At 36.5% G+C, this 21,063-nt stretch overlaps 2 protein-coding genes across 7 annotated transcripts in view; one reads left to right on the top strand and one right to left on the bottom strand.

The window, feature by feature from the left end:
• Positions 1-1,192: 1,192 nt before the first annotated feature.
• LOC139967985 (methylated-DNA--protein-cysteine methyltransferase-like) lies at positions 1,193-6,402 on the bottom strand. 2 transcript variants are annotated; one of them, XM_071972243.1, is made up of 4 exons: positions 6,263-6,402; positions 4,803-4,965; positions 3,199-3,347; positions 1,193-2,040 (listed from the first exon to the last, which is right to left on the bottom strand). In XM_071972243.1, the coding sequence occupies exons 2-4, from the start codon at positions 4,949-4,951 to the stop codon at positions 1,772-1,774; spliced, it is 567 nt and encodes a 188-aa protein (XP_071828344.1). In that variant the 5' UTR covers positions 4,952-4,965; positions 6,263-6,402; the 3' UTR covers positions 1,193-1,771. The 2 variants fall into 2 exon arrangements, with proteins under 2 accessions (XP_071828344.1, XP_071828345.1); XM_071972244.1 differs by lacking the exon at positions 1,193-2,040 and adding an exon at positions 2,047-2,570.
• Positions 6,403-6,533: 131 nt separating this feature from the next.
• Positions 6,534-21,063, top strand: part of LOC139967980 (clathrin interactor 1-like) — a 30,194-nt gene continuing 15,664 nt past the window's right edge. For 4 of the 5 annotated variants that reach the window (XM_071972239.1, XM_071972238.1, XM_071972237.1 and 1 more), the window contains exons 1-9: positions 6,534-6,669; positions 8,291-8,492; positions 11,751-11,889; positions 12,149-12,277; positions 13,191-13,338; positions 14,719-14,739; positions 18,401-18,599; positions 19,601-19,803; positions 20,451-20,670. In XM_071972239.1, coding sequence (XP_071828340.1) covers positions 6,620-6,669; positions 8,291-8,492; positions 11,751-11,889; positions 12,149-12,277; positions 13,191-13,338; positions 14,719-14,739; positions 18,401-18,599; positions 19,601-19,803; positions 20,451-20,670 — 1,311 coding nt within the window. In that variant the 5' untranslated portion in view covers positions 6,534-6,619. The remainder of the gene's footprint in view (positions 6,670-8,290; positions 8,493-11,750; positions 11,890-12,148; positions 12,278-13,190; positions 13,339-14,718; positions 14,740-18,400; positions 18,600-19,600; positions 19,804-20,450; positions 20,671-21,063) is intronic. The other variant, XM_071972236.1, reaches the window with a different exon arrangement.

Genomic DNA, 21,063 nt, shown 5'->3' with positions numbered 1-21,063 from the left:
GACACCACTGGAAACCATTGCACATTTAGGCACCTTTTCAGATCTTACATTTATCTCTGTTGTTTGGTTTATACTATGTAAGCTTTTAGAAATATCAAATATCTTAGCTGCATTTTTTGGAGATAAGCACCCTTAAACCTCTACAAAATCCACTACTTTTGAAAACAGTACAACCATTCGTCAAGCAGAACTTGTAGTTGGCGGATAAGGGTAGTTACCTATCTGATTTTGTTTCTTGAATGCAAACATAACAAGAAAACCAAGAGGTTTTGAGATTCCTTGGCATCTAAATATTACTGTAGGTTCATTGTGTACACTTGGTTCCGACCTTTTATGAATATTAATGTAGCATCAACACAAATGTTGTTCCTTGCTATCAGCTCAAGTTTGATGAACAAATTGATATTTTAAAGAATTTGCTTTAAGCTCTACCACTCATTAATATTCATGCCCCCTTATTAATAGTATTGGGGTAGAATTCCGACTTGCAGCTGGAAGGTTAGGGGTTCGACTCCTGGCCGGGTCATACTGAAGATTTGTTGAAAATCACTCTAAGCCCCGCCCACTCATTAATATTCATGATATTAGCACCAAAATAAATAGGGATCGTCTACTCATGATGGGTAACCTATGTACCAAGAATGAGATCAATCCACCTTGGGATTGCTGAGAAAACCTAATTTCAAGCTTTTTTGCGAAAAACAACTTAGCCCCGCCCCTCATGAATAATAATGAGATTGGACAAACTGTCACCATATTCATATAGAGGACTTTCCTCTTGTACCACCAAACCAAGTTCCATGAAAATTGAACTTACGGTTGCGAAGATATTGACATTTGTTGAAAATCACTCTAAGCCCCGCCCACTCATTAATATTCATGATATTAGCACCAAAATAAATAGGGATCGTCTACTCATGATGGGTAACCTATGTACCAAGAATGAGATCAATCGACCTTGGGATTGCTGAGAAAACCTAATTTCAAGCTTGGCGTCACACACACACACAGACACACACACACACATACACACGCAGTCATGACCGCATAGATTCCTACGGCTAACGCCAAGGAATCAAAAATCCAAACATTTGGAAATGAAATGCATACAGCATGTTTTCATGACTTGTTCATCTTTATTTGCACAAATAATGGCACATTGGACAAGAAAAAAAAACCAACCAGTACAAAGTCACATTTTCCTCTTTTATTTCAGTGAAATTTTTGACAACAATTGTTCTTAGCACTACTGCAAGGAATACATATAATGACTGAAGAGAAAAGCAAAACATGTAGCAAAATTGGAAGACAATCTGAGACTATCTTTAGAAAGATTAAAAATACTTTATACATCATCGCTTCTCTGTAGAACAATCAGAACCAGCATGGAGCATTCCACGCTTTTCAAGTGTGTGTCTGCTTTTTGAGGCGAGTAAATCTTTAGCATCCCAACGACCAAACTACACAGAGTGAGATCTAGATTTTGGTATTTTGTACTGATTTCTAATCACATTTTGCTCTATGAGAGCATGGTCACATCTGTTGTATAAAGCAAAGCTAACTTTTGTTAAATTAATGAAGATCTAAGAAAATGTCCATTAGAAAACTTGAACATGTAAATAATTCTATTACAATAGTTCTAATGCATACTGTTTGATATAAATAGTACAGTACTGTTCGTTATATGGATGGTTTCATATAAACCTATATACAGCTCTGAGTTGTTGGAACTCTCCTGTTGTGTATCTGACTCGTCGCTATAAACCACGAATCAAGTCTCCACTTTGGCACCTTCGTGATCGAGAAGAAATTTCTTAATAGCGACGCCTTTTCCAGACATGTAGTTACCGAGGGAACCGTCGCTGTTGACCACTCTGTGACAAGGCACCACTAAAGGGACTTGGTTAATTCTCATCGCCATGCCAACAGCACGACATGCTTTTGGGTTGCCAACCTTCTCGGCCAGTCCTCCGTAGGAAATGGTCTCGCCAGCAGGAATATCATGTGCCAATGTGTGTAAGACTTTGCTGACAAATGTATCTGGAGATATAAAGTATTGGTATGGTTTGATGGGACGTTCTTTCCACAGAGCTGGAGTTCCATGAACCGAGTTTTAACATTACAGACCGATAGTTAAATCTATCTTCTACCTCGGAAGGTCATGTGCAACTATGAGGATGAACTACGAAATAATAAATAAAGAGCCTTGATATGCTAGAAGCCGTAAACTCTCACATTCCAATTTAGTTTTAGCGGGAATGCTTTATCTATGAAAGTTAAAGTTTGATGATAGTCAGAACAATTTTGGAAAAGTTTTCAAATTGCTCCTTCATGTTCAAGAAGCCAACGTTTTACGCAAACACCGGAAATGTACTTGTTTAAAGTCCCGTCTGAACTTGTCACCCTGTGACACGGGATCACAATAGGTAATGGGTTTCTAGCCATTGCCAAACCAACAGCCCTCGCAGCCCTCGGATTCTCCATTTCGATAGCAAGATTTTTGTAAGTGATAGTCTTTCCCACAGGCACAATGTCGTCCAATGAATGAAGTACTTTGTCCATAAACGAACCTGTGTATCAAAGAAGTTGATCTCAGAAAAAAGCTTTCAGGGTTTTGTTTTTTTGTATGAATGCCATATTTACTAGATGATACAGAAACAGATTTAGAAAAAAATTATGAAATGAATTGCAGATAAAAGACCGAATCTCTATCCTAAAAGAGCCAACTGTGCATGTAAGGTCATCAGCACCGTCTTTCATGTTTGGGTATGCTAGTGATTGCTAAAAGTTGACCAAACACTCTCCTGGTAGTTCTGACCGTACGAATAATTAGGAGACCTGCAGGGTGTTAATGTTAGACAGTATTCTTCAGGGAGAGGTGCCAATAAATTTCTGAGAAAGTTAACTCCTGTCCCAGTTCCTACCTAAGATGCTCAACTAGGTTCCTTCTAAGCTCTAACTTGTTACCAAACCTCTCCCAACTCACACACACTATTACCACTCTGGGATATATAAACCCATTGAAACTGATGTTTCTGAATAAATACATACCCCCCCCAAGCTCTCATCACTGTTTGGGGTCACTCCCGGCCTATGGTCCTCACTTTTTTAACTATTTTACAAGCCCCATCCTACCTCCCCATTTCTCTCTTTCCCAATGAATTGGTATTCTCAGAGTGTTCGGCTCTTATCTCTTACCTGACTTTATTCCAGTCATGTGTAGTGGAGGGAGGGGCAAGGATGCGATGCTGCTTGCATCTTTAAAGAATGATTCCAGCCATCCTAAGCACTCCTTCAAAGGTCCAGAAAGATCTTGCTTCCTCTCCTCACCATCTATAGTTACAGATCTGGGTATCAATTTAAATGACTTACATCAGTATTCATAATCTATTAAGGAATGTTTATTTGTTTAGCAATGAGACCATCTGCTGACATCTGAGGTCTCCCTAATATAATTAACCAAGAATTGTCTTTGAAATGAATGAATGTAAAATACACATTGACAACAAATCAATTCAGAAATGTATAAAAATCAGCTCATATTTACCAGAATGCAATACACAAATAGTAACAAAATAATGCTTTCCATCAGCAAGGATATATATTGCAGACCTGTACAAGGAGATTGGGCGGGTAGGAATATGTGTCGGTAGACAGAATTTTCACTTTTCAAAATTTTCAATTAGGTTCACAGTAACATTGTGGCAAGATTGAACATTATTCAGAAAATGATGAAACGGTAGCCTAAGGTTGTATACAACCATGAACAGCACTGGCTCTAATATGCTAGAAAGTCAAATAACGGTCACGCATGCTCAAACTTCAACATTTGATTTAATTTAACTCATTTCCTATTCTTCCTCTCGGAGACATTTAATTGTCTCTTTGGACATTTCTCAATGTCTAGAAATAACTTGTAATGCCAGAACCTACAGGAAAGTATTTTGGGAACTTTCAGTAATTTTAGGATGCCAACCTATTCCGGCCAAAAGTAGTACTGAAGACCTTTCAGCAAGGTCTCCTGCAAAACAAATGCATACCTGATGTGTTTACATACTGTCACCAGTTCACAACAAACATGTCCAAAATCCTCCATATAACTAACACCAAAGCCTACAGTCTTAAATATTTTAAATAAATTAAACATAAATAAAAAATAAAATAAGTAAAACAGCATAAAATAACATAGATCCTGCATAGTTTTAGCTGATCAAACTGGGACTGCTTTCAAGGTATGCCATAGAACTCTGGGTTTAGAATTCTAGCTATAAGTGTTATAGTCTGCATTGGACAACCTCAGAGCTTACTAATAATGTGTACAAACACTTTCAAATAATGAATGTTCCAAGCAACCCTTTTTTTCATATGACCATACATTGATATCTACATGTAATCTTTTCATAACGGCAAGAATTGAATGACTACCCAATCAGTTGGTATTTAAAAGTGATGTGACATTGATGTACAGTAACTTTCCACACAACCAAACATAAAGATGTTTCAAGTCAATGTTATGAAAATGTCTCTCCCATCCAAACATATCTAAAATGATTATAAGCTAATGCAACAATAGCAATTTCCACCACAGTTCTTATATGCAAAATCGGCTGAACCTAAGTGTATGATGTTTCTATGAACTTTTGTGGGCCTAAACTCATTGATCTCTTTGAAAATTATCCTAAAACATTTTCTCTGACATTGATAAACAAACTAAAAATGTTCATCGAGAGGCAAGAGATAGTAGGTAACAAACAAATCAGTAGCTTGAAGGACACAATATATGAGGTAGTACTTATCTTTACCTTAATTTACCACAGGGAGCTTTGTCTGTTGGTGTCAGTTTTATTTCGTGAATTCCTTGATCACATCCTGTCACTTTCACTGGACCAATTGGAGTGCTCAGCTGTAGGAGCTGTAAGCTACATCTCACAGCATTGTTTGTTGACTTCATTTTAGGGCTTGGACCTGCAAAATACATGTATATCAAACTAGTGTAACAGAGATGAACTTGTAAGACAATGGAACCCACACAGAAAATGGAGACTAGCATTATGAGTTTTATTTTCAGTTACATGATAGACAATTGGTGTACTTAATCGATCAATGGCAGACCGTACCACATAGGTAATTTGTATTACAAGTTTATCAAGCTAACTGGGATTGGATGTCATTTGTGTTGCGCTCTATTGTTGTACTAGCCAATAAAATACAAAGTGGCTATTGTTACGACTAGTCGTAAGAATAATCCCCGACTACGCATGCGCAGTTGCTATTTTCATGACCAGGAGTACTATTTTTACGACGAGGAGAAACAATAATTTACGGTTAGGGTTTGGGTAAGGGTTAGGATTGAGGTTTAGGGTTATGTTTAGGGTTAGGGTTACCCCTACTACATGCGCAGTTGCTTTATTTACTTTACTGCGCTTGAATTTGCCTTTGTCGTAAGACTAGTTTATAAATAATTGTTACGACTCGTCGTAAGAATAGCCACGGCCAATAAAATAACAGTTTTGTTGAGTTAGAATTTGTCAAACAATGAGTTAACTGTTACATTTTAGCTTGGGCTGTGGAGCCGACATTATCATGAATCAATTTTGCCTAGTGAATGAATTATAATTATGATTATACACAATCATAAACTAGAGGAGGCCAAAAAAATTAATACAAAATATTCAGGAATTTTCCCAACAATTTCAAGGGGATATTTGTAAAGGAACAACTACAACTTACAAGGGACATGAGTACGTGTAATTTGGGTCACATCATCAAACACGTACAGGGACTGTAATGTATGTATGTATTTTAGATCCTCCTGCGAAGAAGCCTCATTGGCACATCAAAGCCACAAGTGAATTGTCAATTGTCAACAACTCTGTAACTGGTCAACATACATTTATCTTCACTGTCCCCAATACACTGTCCCCCCAAAGTCAGTGACATCTGGTCACTATACGATATATTGGCTGGCAGTTCGGCTAACATCTTTTCATGATTGCCTTAGACCCTTGAAACTTCTGAGCTTTGTAGTAATGGTGACTTAGAAGATTATTGAACGTTAGCCTAACTTAGGGAAGTTAGGCCTATGCAACATGTTGTTAACCAGAACTTAGACTGAGTCAGAGGCAACCAAATTATTGTTAGGTCTACTCTAAATAAACGTTACGTTAGAGTAGACCTAGCTTTAGGCGGAAGAAATATTTATCTGAGGAGTCAATCAATAACGTAAGAGAAAACAGGTAAAATATGAGCTAATATCACTCACTCAAAATGAAACGTTTATATGGATAATCAGTTCAGTTTCTGATGACCTGGGCCTATCTCATTTCTCAGATCTGCATGTCTTGCAAATATTGCGCAATACTCCCGCCCAATAGTCAAACAGTAGACAACAAACTTGCTTCCGGTTTCTAGTGACACAGAACGTTGTTACTTTAGTGGCCTGAGGCTAGGTACGGTACTAGCGGTATGAAATAGTACCGTGAATGTTATACGTCACCGTCTTGACACTAGCGCTAAATCGAAAACACAGAGAGCAACACTCTTAAATCCACAGGAATCTTCTCAAAGAAGTAATCGAACGATTTTATTTTTGGCTGTGTGGAAAGTAGAGGCATTCAAGATGAATGTCCAAGCAGCAATGTTCCGTTTACGTGAAATGAGTGACAAAGTGTGAGTATTTTTTGATGGGCGTATACCAGAACGGCTGATAAGCCTGAATGCAGTAGGGCTTGAATAATTATTGGCTCGGCCCCCTTTGGAAGGCAGTCAACGTAAAACTTGTGTAGCAATAACTATAACACTAGGCCTGAGATAACACGTACTGCTACTACACTACTATAACCAATATTGCACTACTACTAATTCAGCAGTATTTAGCCTAAGCATTTACACATACCTTAATCTACGTGGCCAGCTATTTATTTGGTCAATACGTTTGAACCGAGCGTTTTAATGATCGAAGTGTTGAATTAAATGTACTCCAATAAACAAAATGAGATTAGTATTGAACTTGTTGTGAGCAAGGTGAATTGCAATGCTAGCACATAATTCAAGAGTAAACTTAGCCTAACAGTAAGACTCAAAAGTAAGTTAAGGCTATGTCAACAATCTCACTGGGAGGCAAAGTTACCTCATTTAAAATGAAAAAATGAGATCTCACAACCTAACATACACCTTTAGCTGAAAAAGTCTATGTAATATTTAGAGACAGACAAATAAGATAATGAAAATGTAGTGCTGATCAGCAAATACCTAACACCAAACGTGCTGGCATATGCACATAACATTTGTTCACGATGTAGGCCCTAGTTAGTAAAGGGAACTGAATGTTATAAAAATCACACCGTAATGTGATAAAGACAAGTTCTGAGCCTCTTTTCCAATTGTTTTGTGCACTCTGGATCATTAATTTATTGTTCTGATTGTTCGATTAGGCATATCTTGAAATTATGCATGTAGGTTTCATGTTACCACACTGTTGATCATGAAACCTTCAAAGTTTAAACCCTGGATTGCTGGAAAATCATGCAGCATTTTTGCTCACATGCTTTGTCATAGTAATTAATTACTATGACAGGAATGTAAAGGTATGGAACACATCTCAAAGGGTTGAATGGTGGAAACTATAGAGGGAACTAGACTATGATCTCTACAATACAAAGGCTCGCTTTCCATGATCTATTACATTACATTAACGCTCATGACATAAGGTTGTGAATCGTTGCATATCTTTTTACTTGATCCATAATTGTCAGTTATTGATTGCTTCTAGTGAGTATAGCTGATCTAAGGCAAAGTTTACAAAATTGCTGAGTTTCTGCAGCATTTTGGCTCACATACTTTGTCACTTGCTGCCTTGTTTGCTGTTAATTTATGTGTTTGCTTTAATTTTGGTTTCATTTATGGGTGTTAGGATGGAGGACTACCTCTAGTTATAATTTCCTTTTATTGTATGAAAGAAAAAAGGAGAATTTTTTCTAATTCATAAGTTAATTTCAAAATTTATATGCAAGTAAGTCCACAACAGATAACTGACTGGTAAATTATAAACAAATTACAGTGCAAAATATTTATGGAAAAAATTGAAATTTCTTTGCTCCTTTTCATCAAATATAAAACTTATCAGCTGAGAATATAACTTTTTAGTTACCTTTTGGGTGTAAACTTGTGTAATACTTTAGGTATGCCTTGGTTTCTATTTAGCCTTAAGGCTTTATAAATTATGTTTGTCTTTCAAATAAGTTTTCTCATATTCATAACCTTTGTTTATAAATCTCTTCAATTGTTTTAGCACCAACATTGTCATGAATTACACAGAAGTAGAAGCTAAAGTCCGTGAGGCCACCAACGATGAGCAGTGGGGACCACATGGAAGTCTGATGGCTGAAATTTCTAAAGAAACCTATACCTATGAACATTTCCCAGAAGTTATGGGTATGCTATGGAAAAGAATGTTACAGGATAATAAGAAGAATTGGAGAAGAGTATACAAGGTATGTCTTGCATTCAAACACCCCAGATAGAAATAAACGTTTGTTTCTTAAATTTCTTTTCTTTGTTTATATGAGTAGCTTTCCCCACTCAAGAATAGTGTGGACTGTGGAGATTACAGTAGTTCACATCTTGAGGAGACCGTAAAGGCTCACTGACCACAAGTGCACCACTGACCACGAATTGTACGAAACCTACCAAGTCTTACCTTAAGTGAGAATATATAATCATGAAACTAAAATGCCCTCCTTCCAAGAGTACCTGACAGATAGAGAATCTCAAAAGTTTTTTTTTTAGCTTTCATTTGGATTCTGTATTTCAGAGGGAGAAATCTGTGAAACAAGAATGCATCTTTGCACCAGTTCCTTGGGAATACACTCTACATCTTGAAATTCAGTCCAAAAACTTGAACAGTTGTTTTGATGTTTGGCCTCAAACAGCTATATAACGTGCCAAAGATGTTTGGCATCCTTGAATCTTGTATAGACAAATTCCATCACAGGGTACGGTTCATAAAGTCATGAGATTACTGGCAGTGTTCATTAGGAGGCACTATAAAGTTGGATGCATTTTACTTTATAAACCATTAAGATGGCAAGGAACATGTTTGGCTGATATTTTATTTCAAAGTTCTTAACAGTTGCTTAAGCCATCATCGACCCGTCAAACTTCAGGGGGAATCTTCATTTTGTTTCGAAAAAGGTGTCCAGAGTCGCTTCAGATGTAGTTATATTTTTCAGTAATCAGTAACAACTTTTTTCAGCTCTGTATTGAAATCTCAAACTGAGAAAAAAAAGAAAAAAGCCAAGGTATATTAAGTCCTGCTTTCTCAGAAAAGTAGAAATTGTTTACCACCTTCTTGTACATGTATGGGCTTCACTGCTTATGACTACATGACTGTATTTGCCAAGAACGCTTTATTACTCCTTTTGAACTATGACCAAGTTATTCCCTGGTGTGTTAACTTGGCTTCCTGAGAGGTATGTTGCAAATGTGGGAGGTAGGTTTGACAGAAGGACAAACAACAATGATACAGTAATGCATTTTCATGAAAAACAAGCCCATCAGAAATCTATTTTTGAATGGACAAAAATATCTGCATTGCTTGAATATAGTGATATTTGATAACAATTTTTCATTCAGTGTAGTGAGAAAGAATATATATATGGCTGCATTATTGTAGTATTGCCTGATGGGTCCATAATGGCAAATTTCATGTTACAGAGTTCATTTGACATAAAAAAGTTACATTAATGTTTACCTACTGTAGATGTGATCTTCCCTATACTAAGTTTTATCCTAACTGACATGCATGTCCAACCTGGCTAAAAAGCTTATACTAGAAATGCAGTGCCCTATGTTTGAAAAGTATATTACAAGAATAAATGGTATTTAATGACAATATACAGTTTAAAGGTTTGAAATGAAATGGTTTGAAAAACTTTTGAAATTAGGTGGCACATAGTGGTAATATTCAAATATCTACTGTATGGTCGCATAATAAATGTATGAACTGCCCCAGTGCAGGAACTGCATTGATTCTTGTTAAAAACCGGAGTAGTATCAAACAATATATATCACATCAGGGTGCACTAAAATTAATTGTGTGCAGGAGTTGGTGTACTAGTGTAGTGATCGACTTACTGTAGGTGCAGTAGAAAATCTACATTCAGTTATTTTGTCAAGATGAAAACAAATATCTTGCATCAAGTACCATATGATCTGAAGCATTTCCCTGCTTGATGTGTCAAAATACTATAGCAGTGTTGCACATCACATATTCATTTGCATTTGAACCAAAGCTCAGATAAAATCCTCTTAGTGTATTTTAAGTCTGTTGTAAGCTGGTTGTATACTAAAGATTCCATGTAGATCTCGGAATTCCCTGTGGCCTGTAATGCATGGCATATAATGGGGGTTTGATGAATTACAATAGCCAAGTATTCTAGAGTCACAGGTTTCAGAATAGACTTGTTGTGTACTGTGTTTGTCTTGTCCATGGTCACTTTAATGCAGATATTTTCATTGTTTATTTGTTTGTGAACTTTCAACATATTATTGAAAACTTCTCAAATCACCCACAGTGACCCACTACTTTCATTGTTATACAGTATCTAATCCTTTTTATCCACTTTTTGTCTTATTCTGAAGATTATTTTCAAGTCAAGATTTGTTACCTCCATTGTGACCGAGGAACAGTTAATGATCCTCTAGTAAATAATATGTATCATGTGTGTGTGTGGGAAGGGGGGGGGGGACTATTTATAGACTACTGTAGCTTGAGAGTGAAAGTGCAAATGGCATAATTGAGATAGGTACAGGTAACTTAAGTTTAGTTCATAAGCAAGAGAGTTTAGGGTAATGTTCAAAATTGGGCAGATGACATTTCAAAACAAGAATGAACATACAGTAGTAACAGCAGCAGCCAGACTCCATTGGCACACTTCCCTCAGTACAGTACCTACAGTACACACATGGAATTTCAGTAAAGTCATTACCTCCATGGTGACCAAGGAACAATATTGATATTCTCTAAATACTGTGCTATGTCATTTTCTTAACATCATTTTGTTAACAGGCTCAATGGTACACTAAAATTTGCATTGAATGCAGTACTGTTCTGTAATAAGGCAATTGCACAAAAGTATATGAAGAAAATGGAATCTAAATATATATGAAAAACATATTTTAAAAAAGTATAATAATATATAACTATATATACAGTATCTATTTTGGGGGTGTTATTTTTATTTTATTTTTTGGAAGTACTGTAGAGGTCTTCCTGCCATTGCATTGCAAAATATTTTTAAAAAATTCAGTCTCGTTTTTATTTGATATGTGATTGGCAGTCTTTGAACCTAGAATATTGTACCCCATATAATGTAGACTTTGATCAGTTTTGTATTGTTTTATTGAAGATCTAAATTGGAGACAAATATGTTGTATGCCTTGGAAGTTTCATTTTTGTTGAAAAACATACGGAAAACTTAGTTCTAAGGCCAAATGTGCAGTTTTAGATTGGAAAACCGGAATGCCCCATAGAATAAGAGTTGATATCTTTTCCTACAGTATGAACACTGTATATCTTTCCCTTACATAATTTTGCATGCAATGTAAAGCAAAATTGTAAAATGTCACATATTTTGTCATATTATACTTATGAAAACCACAAAGTATGAGTCATAAGTTGCACTGTAGTTAAAAATGTTAAAATTAATTTCAAAGTTTGACATGATATATCATTTTTGTTCTCCTTCCAGTCACTTCTTCTTTTATCCTATCTTATACTCAACGGTTCTGAAAGGGTTGTGACCAGCGCCAGGGAGCATCTCTATGATCTAAAAAGTTTGGAAAGCTACACCTGCACAGATGAATTCAATCGAGACCAAGGAAATAATGGTAAGATGAAGAGGGCATTATCATTCAACCGTTGACCCATCAAATCATGATTCAATTCTGTAATTATGTCCAAGTTTTCCAGATTTTCTCTTTTTTTTAATCTGTGACGTGAAGAATTTTCAGGCTCCCCCAAAAAAAGTTATTGCAGATATTGACCAAGGGTGTCCTTAAAGCAAAAGCAAATCGGCAGAAATCTCTCTGTATAAGTATTATTTTGGTGAGAAATTTTATACACCTTTGATGTCTTCTCTGGTTTCAGTACGATCAAAAGTTCGGGACCTTATCGACTTCATTCAGGACGACGAGAGGCTACGTTCAGAGAGGAAAAAGTCTCGTAAAGCTAAAGACAAATTTGTAGGATTGTCCGGAGTGGGGTCTTCTGGTTACAGTGAGTCATTTCAGAGGATTTTGTTTCTTTTCCAAAAAAGTCTTCATGTAATACATGTGTTCAGTAGAGATTGGTTCAGTTTGCTTAGAACAAGCAAATTTAAAAAATATTTATGATGTAAAATGAAGACTGGCTAGTAGAGCTGAATGTTCTGAAAGTGTTGTACCCTGTCCCGATGACACCTTTCAATCTACATTTAATTAGTACATGAACTAGGAGGGAATATCCCTCCCAAACATTGTGAATCTTTTAGATTCCCCCCCCCCAAAAAAAATGTTGCATCTTATTTTATCTTGTAGACTTGATTTAATTTTGTCATCGCTCATTTTCCTGGCAATTGATAGATGGGGTAGATGAGTCAAATAAAATTTCGTTGTGGATTTAAGTTATTCAGAGGTATGACATCATTAAAGAAAATAGTTGACCACCTTTAAGATACATAGGTTTCTTGTTTTGGAAAGATGTAATTCATTAACATTGGAAAAGATGCAGAATTTTGACGTAACTTGCTAAATACCAGAAGTGCTTTGAAGTTGAGAGACGTGCACAGAATGCACATCGACAGTTCCTCATATTATTGTCTGAAGGGATCATTCAAAAGTTGGGGTGGTTCTCATTCTTTCCAATACTAGTTTAGTAGAGCACACTTTCATAGTCGATGTATAAACCTCAACCTGCTTTGAATTGTAAAATTTGAGAAATTGTTGTGTTCATCAATATATATTATCAAGTGATTGTTTTGTAAGGGTTGAGAGGAAATAAGTTGATAACTCACTGTTCAGGACTCTCCATTGGTTCATTAGAAGGTGCAAAAATAGCCATACATGCCTGGTAGGGCCTGCACTAAGATTGTCAAACTTATCTTCAAACTTTACAACAACCAGCTGCTTTAACAAGTTGTCTTGCCGAACAGGTGACAGGTACGACATTGAACCCAAGAGTTCCAAAAGCAAGTCAATGGACTTTAACGGCGAATTCGACGACAGGAGTTGGAAGGACAGGTTCGGATCTAGGAAGAAGGAGGATGACGAAGAATCAGAAGAATCCCTGCCAGAGTTCATGTAAGCAATTTGTTATTGATTATACAGTTCTCCCCTCCCTCTCGACCCTTCAACTCAAAAAAAAAATTAAAAAATTAAAGATTTAGATCTATATTTAAATTTAGAGAGGAAAAAAAAAAGAGAGAAAAAAAAAAGATTTAGATATAAAAATTTAGATATGACCAACATTAAAAAAAAATAATACACACATCAGTTTTATTTTTCGTGTTTCAGTTACACGGAAAACCCGCTCTGATAATACTGATCAGTGTGACAAAATCTCCTAATATCTAACGTTTTATCACAACTGTTAATTTTTTTTTCCCCTTATGTGTTTAACGAAAGTATTATGTAAATTTATACCAGCGATTTTGGCTTTGAGTGCAGTACGCCCTTTCAGTTCTACCGATTTTAAGGAGATTATAACCGAGCGTGAAAATGTCAACAAAATGATGTGCATTGTTTATGCATCTCTCGACGGAATATAGGAACAGTTGAATTTGTGTAGGGAACGATATTGCCATGAAAATTTTTGTTTTGGAGTCAGTGGATATGTGTAGAGAAAGCAACAAAACTTCTGTCTGTTTCCCCAGTACGACTAACATTCATTTATAAACAATAGCAGACGTATACCTAAAACACTCAGAACTAATATTTACAATATTGTGTTGTTCAGTCTGAAATCTGATTAAAGTTGTTTTGCAAGCTTTCCATTGGTGTTGTAAACATGTTGTGCTTTCACAAAAAAATTAAAATTTTCATAAATTGTGATCCTGTTAATGTCAAAATTAGAGTAGTGTTCTTTTTTCTGCATGTTTCAATCTTAGGATCTGCTGATAAAGCAGGTAGTTTCATTTCTAAACTTCAAATAAATTCTGTATTCCACTTTCCAACAAAGCCACTGTTGCTACTGTTGCAGTGGTGTCACATACAAACATTTCTCATTCACACAGATTTAATTAGCTGGCTATCATATAATTAATATAATATCTGGAAGATATCAACCACAGTTTTCACTTTGCCAAGGATTTTAAAACATTTTTAACCTCAAAACTCAAATATTGGTTAGAAAGGTGACAAAACGTTGATGAAAGATGTCTTCTGTCATTTTCTGATCCAATCACATACGTATATTTGATTGGCGTGATCTAACTGCGTATATATTGTATGCAAATTATGTAGCCAAATAATCCCTCCTTTGCAAGATAGATTGGATGAAATTGGTCATGTGACCTTTAAATCTTTACACAGTATGATACCCTGTCGATAGCCGATGTGACAGGTCCAGTGTATTGTATTTCAAGATATTTCATGAAGATGTCAGTCTCAAGAGAGAGATTTACATGATTTTATTAAAATGACAGGTACTGTTTATAACTTCTAATTGTTTGTTGTCTATAGGACAAGCCTTACTCAGTCTAAGTGAGTATAAACTTTCTACACTGTACCTGCATGCTACACTTTTGCTTTGCATGCACGGAGAGAGAAACAACTTTTGTCTTTGTATGAAGCTTCCGGGATTTGCGAAGCTGACAAACATTTACCTCGAATGAGAACGACCAGCTCGATAACAACAAACTTCTAACTTGCTCGCTTTATTTATTTAATTATTTTTTTTTTTCTCTCGGTAATTAAAGTCATATTTTTAAAACCAAAGAACTCCAACACTAACCTGCAAGTGATTAATTTGTATGCAACTTTTGTTTGGTTTTATATTTTGTTTGTTTTTTAGGGGGGTGGTGGAAGAAGGGGGACTGTGAGGGAAGAGGGGAGGGTAGAAGGGAGAGATAGGGTTGTTTTGCTAACATGTCATTTATTCAGTTGATTTGTATTTTCTAAGAGGTTTAATTTGCTGTATATTTACCAAACAAAACAGCCTAATGAAAAGTAGACTTTATGCCCGCTACTCATAATCTCATTATTTATAACTCTTTTGTTTACTGAGTCTATAATGAACTATTTTGTATGATTTTTTTCCTTTAACAAAAGAGCTCATTAACATTAATCCATCATATAGCATTTTTAACAGATGTTGTGTGTAATCTTGATCCATAAAAGCAGCCTTTTGCTTATGAAATGTTGATGAAATTTTTAGATACTGAAAGAACAAAAGCAGTTTGGTTCATTTGTTTGACAAGTCAAGTTTCATTACTAGTAATGAAATAAAAGTCAAAAAAATGTTTTTTTTTAGATTTGGTTGTTGCATGTGATTGCTACTAACATGAATAAGGTGTGTGCCATGAGTTATTGAGAAAAGAATAAAAGTTGTTTAATTACTCACTCATTATCTGTCACTTGGTGCAAAAATCTAGGTGGAAACCTGGAAATCTTAGTTTATTAATTGCAGTCTTGTTGACCACGTTTAAACGCTGCTTTTAATACTACCATATCCCCTCTATCATCGGCAGACAGAATATATCACAATAACGTGTACGTGCAGTACTGTACAACCTAGATAGTTGTCCTACGATGAGTGTCAATTTTATAACTAATGAGTAAGAAAACAAGATTGGGAATTTGGCATTACTAAATGAAATTTTGTAGTTTTGAATGAAATTATTCTATGAATTGAGTACTTAAAGTAACAGAAATGCATTCAGTGAAACAAAGAGGGCTTTTAAATGTTTGCTTTTCTGTTTTTGATTCAAATCATGAACTTTCAACCGCTGTCGGTGTCTTTAGGATTTTGTTACAGATCCGACATTCCCAAGTTCTGAATGAACATTCAGAACAGGTCGGTACTGTTTTGTATGGAGACATATGGGGAGGGAGAGGGAGGGAGGGGCAGGTAGGGGGAGGTTGATTAAAGGAAGCTCAATGTTGCTATAAGCCTGGGTTGTCCAACCTTTTGCAGAGGAGGGCCACATGGAATGATAATGATGAAGGAGGGGGGCGCATCAACCCTACGCTCGATTTTTCGAATTTTTGCCCGAAGCTCAAGGCAACAAAATGTGAGCACTGCGCGTGGAGCGCACTGATTTATTTTCCTTCCTGATAAAACAGATGAATAAAGTCCAGCCGCCCCCCCCCCCCTCCGCTGAGAGTGTCACACTGACTGACCTGTATGCAGTTTTTTGGACCCAGAAGGTTTGATTGATTGATTATATAGCTCCAAATTGTTATCAACAAATCTGCTCACTCAAATTTCGCACCGTACAGCATCTCTGGCGGGCCGGACTCAACCCTGCGGCGGGCCGGACTGTGGCCCGCGGGCCGTAGGTTGGACAACCCTGCTATAAGCTATAAAGGTCATATTTGTCAGAGCACCATTTTCATAATAATTATACGTGCATTTTGGAATTTTACTTTTATGTTAATTTGGGAATTAATTTATCATTACTTGCATATAATCAATAACAAAGACTAACAGAAGTTGAACAGAAAGTTTTGCAGAGCTATGAGCACCCATCAACCCCCCCCCCCTCCCACCTGTCCCTTGCAAAATTCCCAATTACTGCTATTTCTCTCAAATAAGTTTTGTCATGTCACATCTGCACAGGTTTGAATCCCTGCCAATAAACGTCAGTCCTACATTTGACCAGCTGTGTATGGTGTTGCAAAATTAGAAACCTTTCATATGGGTTGAGGACAAGGCGGCACAGGAAATGAATGGTTTCATTGTAGGGCGGGTTAGCCTTGAAGTAATATTGCCAGTTAGAAAATATCCATGGATAAACTGAGGTCTGAAAAATGGGGGTTGAATTTTTTAAACTATTTCTAAATTCAAGCTACTGAAATAGTGTTTCGTCAGCTACTTTTTTACCATAAAAGATAGACACATCCTGCTATATCATGCTCCTGGTACTGTAGGTTTTTACGGTATACTGTAGACGTCTGAGATTTTAACCAAAATCAGAATTGCACAATTTGTGCAATGAACCAAGTAAAACAATATTCTGCAAGCATATTAGTTAGGTATGTCACAAATGTTTGAAATGTCACTTCTAGTTTTACTGTTTTATGTTTTATGTACAAAAAAAAGTGAAGAAAGGAACTGCGACCAAATAAATTGTAAGTTGTTTAAATCATTTCTGATTTTAAGTTACGGTCTGACTTCACATCCCAAACAGCTGTTTGTATCCTTGGATACACAACAACTAATAGAACTCATTATTTGAACAGCCAAGAAAATCTTTTATTTCTGCTCTCGAAACAATACTGCATATTTACAATGCCATAAAGAGTGTGTCTACACACACATATGCACACACCATATTCTCTTTTGTGTTATTGGTGAATTTATGTTACAGGCTGTCAGGAAGTTGTTGCCAGTATTTTTATTTGCATTTGAAAATAACAATACCAGTAAGTTTTTGGTTCTGTCATTGGGTAGAAATCATTTTTGCCTGCTATTTAGCATGTGAAATATGATACTTTTTCAAGTTAACCACTTCATGGAATCAGAAAACTATATTCTATGCCTTGGGGCTATTGATTTACAATTAAAAAATGTTATTACAAATGGAACAATGCAACAAGCAAAAACGAGTTAGGAACGAAAAAGAACAACTAGAGGCAAAAGGTACACCCATAAAGGTTTGAAATACAAGAGAGTTTTCAGTTCTACAAAAATCAGAGCTCTAAGTTTATAGTTCCCAGATAAGATCCTTTCCAGCAAGCAATGGTTATAATAGTTCTCAGATTTTCGTCTGGTTAAACAGGAAGAGAATCAAACATAAATTTATGTGTGTATACAGTACATGATGAGTACTTTAGACGTGTCAATCTACTTGCAGTACAAGGGTCAAAGGCCAGTGAACGTCACAGCTGCAGGACATTTATGGATTAGAATAAATCACTATAGCAAGCTGCCGAGTTTTGAATTCATTTGCATTCAATGATACCATATTTTTGGATGATTTCGTCACTCTTCTAAGCAGTATTTTGGATCGTTTGCAAATAAACATACAAGTTTAACCACACCAATGACACCATTAAGAATCAACCCTTCATTTGCGCTATTTGTTTTCTGAAAACCATTCGTAAAAAGGAAAGCAAAAGTTTGTCAGATATGTGACTGAGAGTAATCAAAGTCGCTAACCGTTTGCATCAATCGTCCATCTCCCTCCCGTCTCTCCTCTAGTGAAGAGCAGGATGGCGAGGACTCTTTCACTCCTCCGAGGAAGGGCAAAGTTGAATTTAAGGACGAGGAGGAGGATGAGGAGACCTTCACCTCCACAACCAGAACGGAGCGGAAGACGAAGAGGAAGGTACGATCCAGCAAGAAGGTGGACCTCGGCGCGGCTGCTACTTACTCCGTCGATAGTAACGGAAACAAACCAGTGAGTTTGGGTGTCTCTTTATTTTGGAGGTGGAGTGATGCGGACAAGCTTCATGATATATTAATGCGTAAAACTGACTGTAAAGGATACTTATGTATGTATGTATGTATGTTGTATGTATGTATGTATGTATTTTAGATCCTCCTGCAAGCAGGAACTCGCGAAGAAGCCTCATTGGCTTATCAAAGCTGACCGAAGTCAGTCTCTTAGATTCATATGTAACGTCCATGATTATGAATTGTCAATTGTCGACAACTCTGTAACTGGATGACATACATTAATCTTGGAGTGACTCGAACTCGGGACCTTATGATTGAAAGGCACCGGCGTTAACCACTGAGCTACTTATACCTGGGCAAACAAGCCTAGGGCCATGTATAATAGGACCATTGATATCATATATAGTCACAGACTCAACCTTTTATGATGTATGATCATTCTACACCCTTGTTGTGTTTGTGTTAATTATTCGCATTTTCAGTGCGATGTATTTACTGCACTAGTAGTGTGCTTACGTTGTGAGTGTTCAATATTTGTAGCATTTCTCTAACATTTTAAGAACAATTTTTAGCTATCCCATTCTAGCCATTGATACCTTTGCTCTTTTCAAAACTAATGTCAACTTTTTCTCTGTTCTCAGTTCCCTGTTCATGGTTTACTTTAATAAAGATAGTTTTGCCAAAAATAAACATTTTTTAAGTACTGATATTTAAATATGAATCAAGATCTATAATTTGGTCACAAAATGACCTAGTTATAATTCTACTGCCTTGCGTCTTTAGTACTATTTGCAAAGTAAGGCGTGAATATATTATAACCACTTGCAAGGCGGTTTGAATATTCTGTTCTTGCCTTTAATTTTTAGAACAGAAAGTGTGTAATGTTAAAAAAAAAAGCAAAATTGGGAATTGTCTGTTGGGATTTCTAACATATCATAAATTTAGCAAGACATGGATGTGATATCAGCCACTTTCAAATTGAAATCTTATATTCCATTTCAGACTCAGTCCAACGGAAGTGATCTCATTAGCATTCCAACAGGTAATCAAGAAGCTTTTGCAGATTTCTCTTCAGCCAATAACAGCCTTGATGACTTTAACCCTAGGGCAGGAACGGAAGCCCCGCCCCCAGCAGTCGCTGCTCCTGCTCAAGCAGACTTTGCTAACTTTCAGTCTAGCAACCAAATGAGCAGTCAAAATTCAGGGTATGGACACTTCTTTGAACTTATTTGTAAAAAAAATATATATAAATATATATATGTATATGTAAAGATGTTTACTTCATACTTACCTTACATGTCTTACACAAAGTATGCACCTTTTCTTCAATATGGCTGACAACCATCGGTGGATTTTATGGTCAGAAATAGTTGTGGTTGGATTGGGATTTTTAAATATGAAAACAATTTTTTTTAAACAGTTACTGGTGTAGTATACTGGTGTAGGCCTTTTCAAGGGAGCAATTTTCGTAAACATAGCTGAAACTTGGTTTTTCAACTCTTAGCCTAGAAACGTCCTGACAAACAAAACAGGAGACTTTAGATTAGCCAGTGTTGAGCTAGTAGCGTCAGAAATACCATCCAATTAAATGAGCCCATGTGCGGTCTCCCTAACCATTGGGGTTCACTTGGCTTAGCTTAAACACTAAAGACAGTTGGTAGTTTCTTTCTTTCCTTCCCTCCGAGTTGCCCACCCTCACCTCCCCTTCTCATCATCATTAATCGTCACACGAAGGCATATGTCCACAGAACAGTGCCGGTTCTCTTTGTCTTTGTGTTTCATGGACATTGACGCATTTGGATTCAAATTCTTCAATATTAAACTTTCCAATTTTTTTTGCTCTCTCCCATAGAACTCTAGAAAGTGGCTTTGGTGATTTTCAGAGCAATTCCTCGTTTAGCACTATGGTAACACAACAGAGCCAGACGGTATCTGTGACGTCTTTGAATAGTAACATGTCCCTCCTTTCACAAGCACCACCATTACAGCCGCAGATGATGGCTTCGATTCCCCCCAGTGGCAACCTCATGCAGCCCCAGCAGCAGATTATGCAGCCCATTCAGCCTTCACAGGTAAGCTTTCGTCCTCCACTCGTCAGGAGAACATTTGTTAGACAAAATTTTACTTCGTTCCTTGCTTACCTGTCTTCCCACGACCTTAGCACCTAATCTACCGTGCCTAGAATGTCCCGGAAACCTTTTAATGCTGTGCGCCCTCTATGACCGGTACAAAAACTATGCCAGTTCAAAAGACAGAAAGTAGCATTGGAGGTGATTGGTATTGACGTTATATCAGGTTTTTAAGCCAGCCCAAAGACTTGCTCAAATGTTTCAAAAAGAACTATCCTATCCAATTACCTAGATGATTGGTAGAGTGTTAAATTGGAAAATAAAATATATCAATTATTTAAAAAAAACTGCCTTGGAAACAAGGCTGTACAAATTCTTGTTGACATTTTAATGTTA

Source organism: Apostichopus japonicus, chromosome 5 (genome assembly GCF_037975245.1).
Source record: "Apostichopus japonicus isolate 1M-3 chromosome 5, ASM3797524v1, whole genome shotgun sequence".
Taxonomy (NCBI): Eukaryota; Metazoa; Echinodermata; class Holothuroidea; order Aspidochirotida; family Stichopodidae; genus Apostichopus; species Apostichopus japonicus.
This window is presented reverse-complemented; position numbering and strand designations above follow the sequence as displayed.

Coding starts and splice junctions, on each gene's coding strand:
- LOC139967985 (XM_071972243.1), bottom strand. CDS start 4,951: ATGAAGTCAACAAACAATGCTGTGAGATGTAGCTTACAGCTCCTACAG. Junction 3,348..4,802: donor GCTCCCTGTGGTAAATTAAG/GTAAAGATAAGT, acceptor ATTGATACCCAG/ATCTGTAACTATAGATGGTG. Junction 2,041..3,198: donor CATGACTGGAATAAAGTCAG/GTAAGAGATAAG, acceptor TTATATCTCCAG/ATACATTTGTCAGCAAAGTC.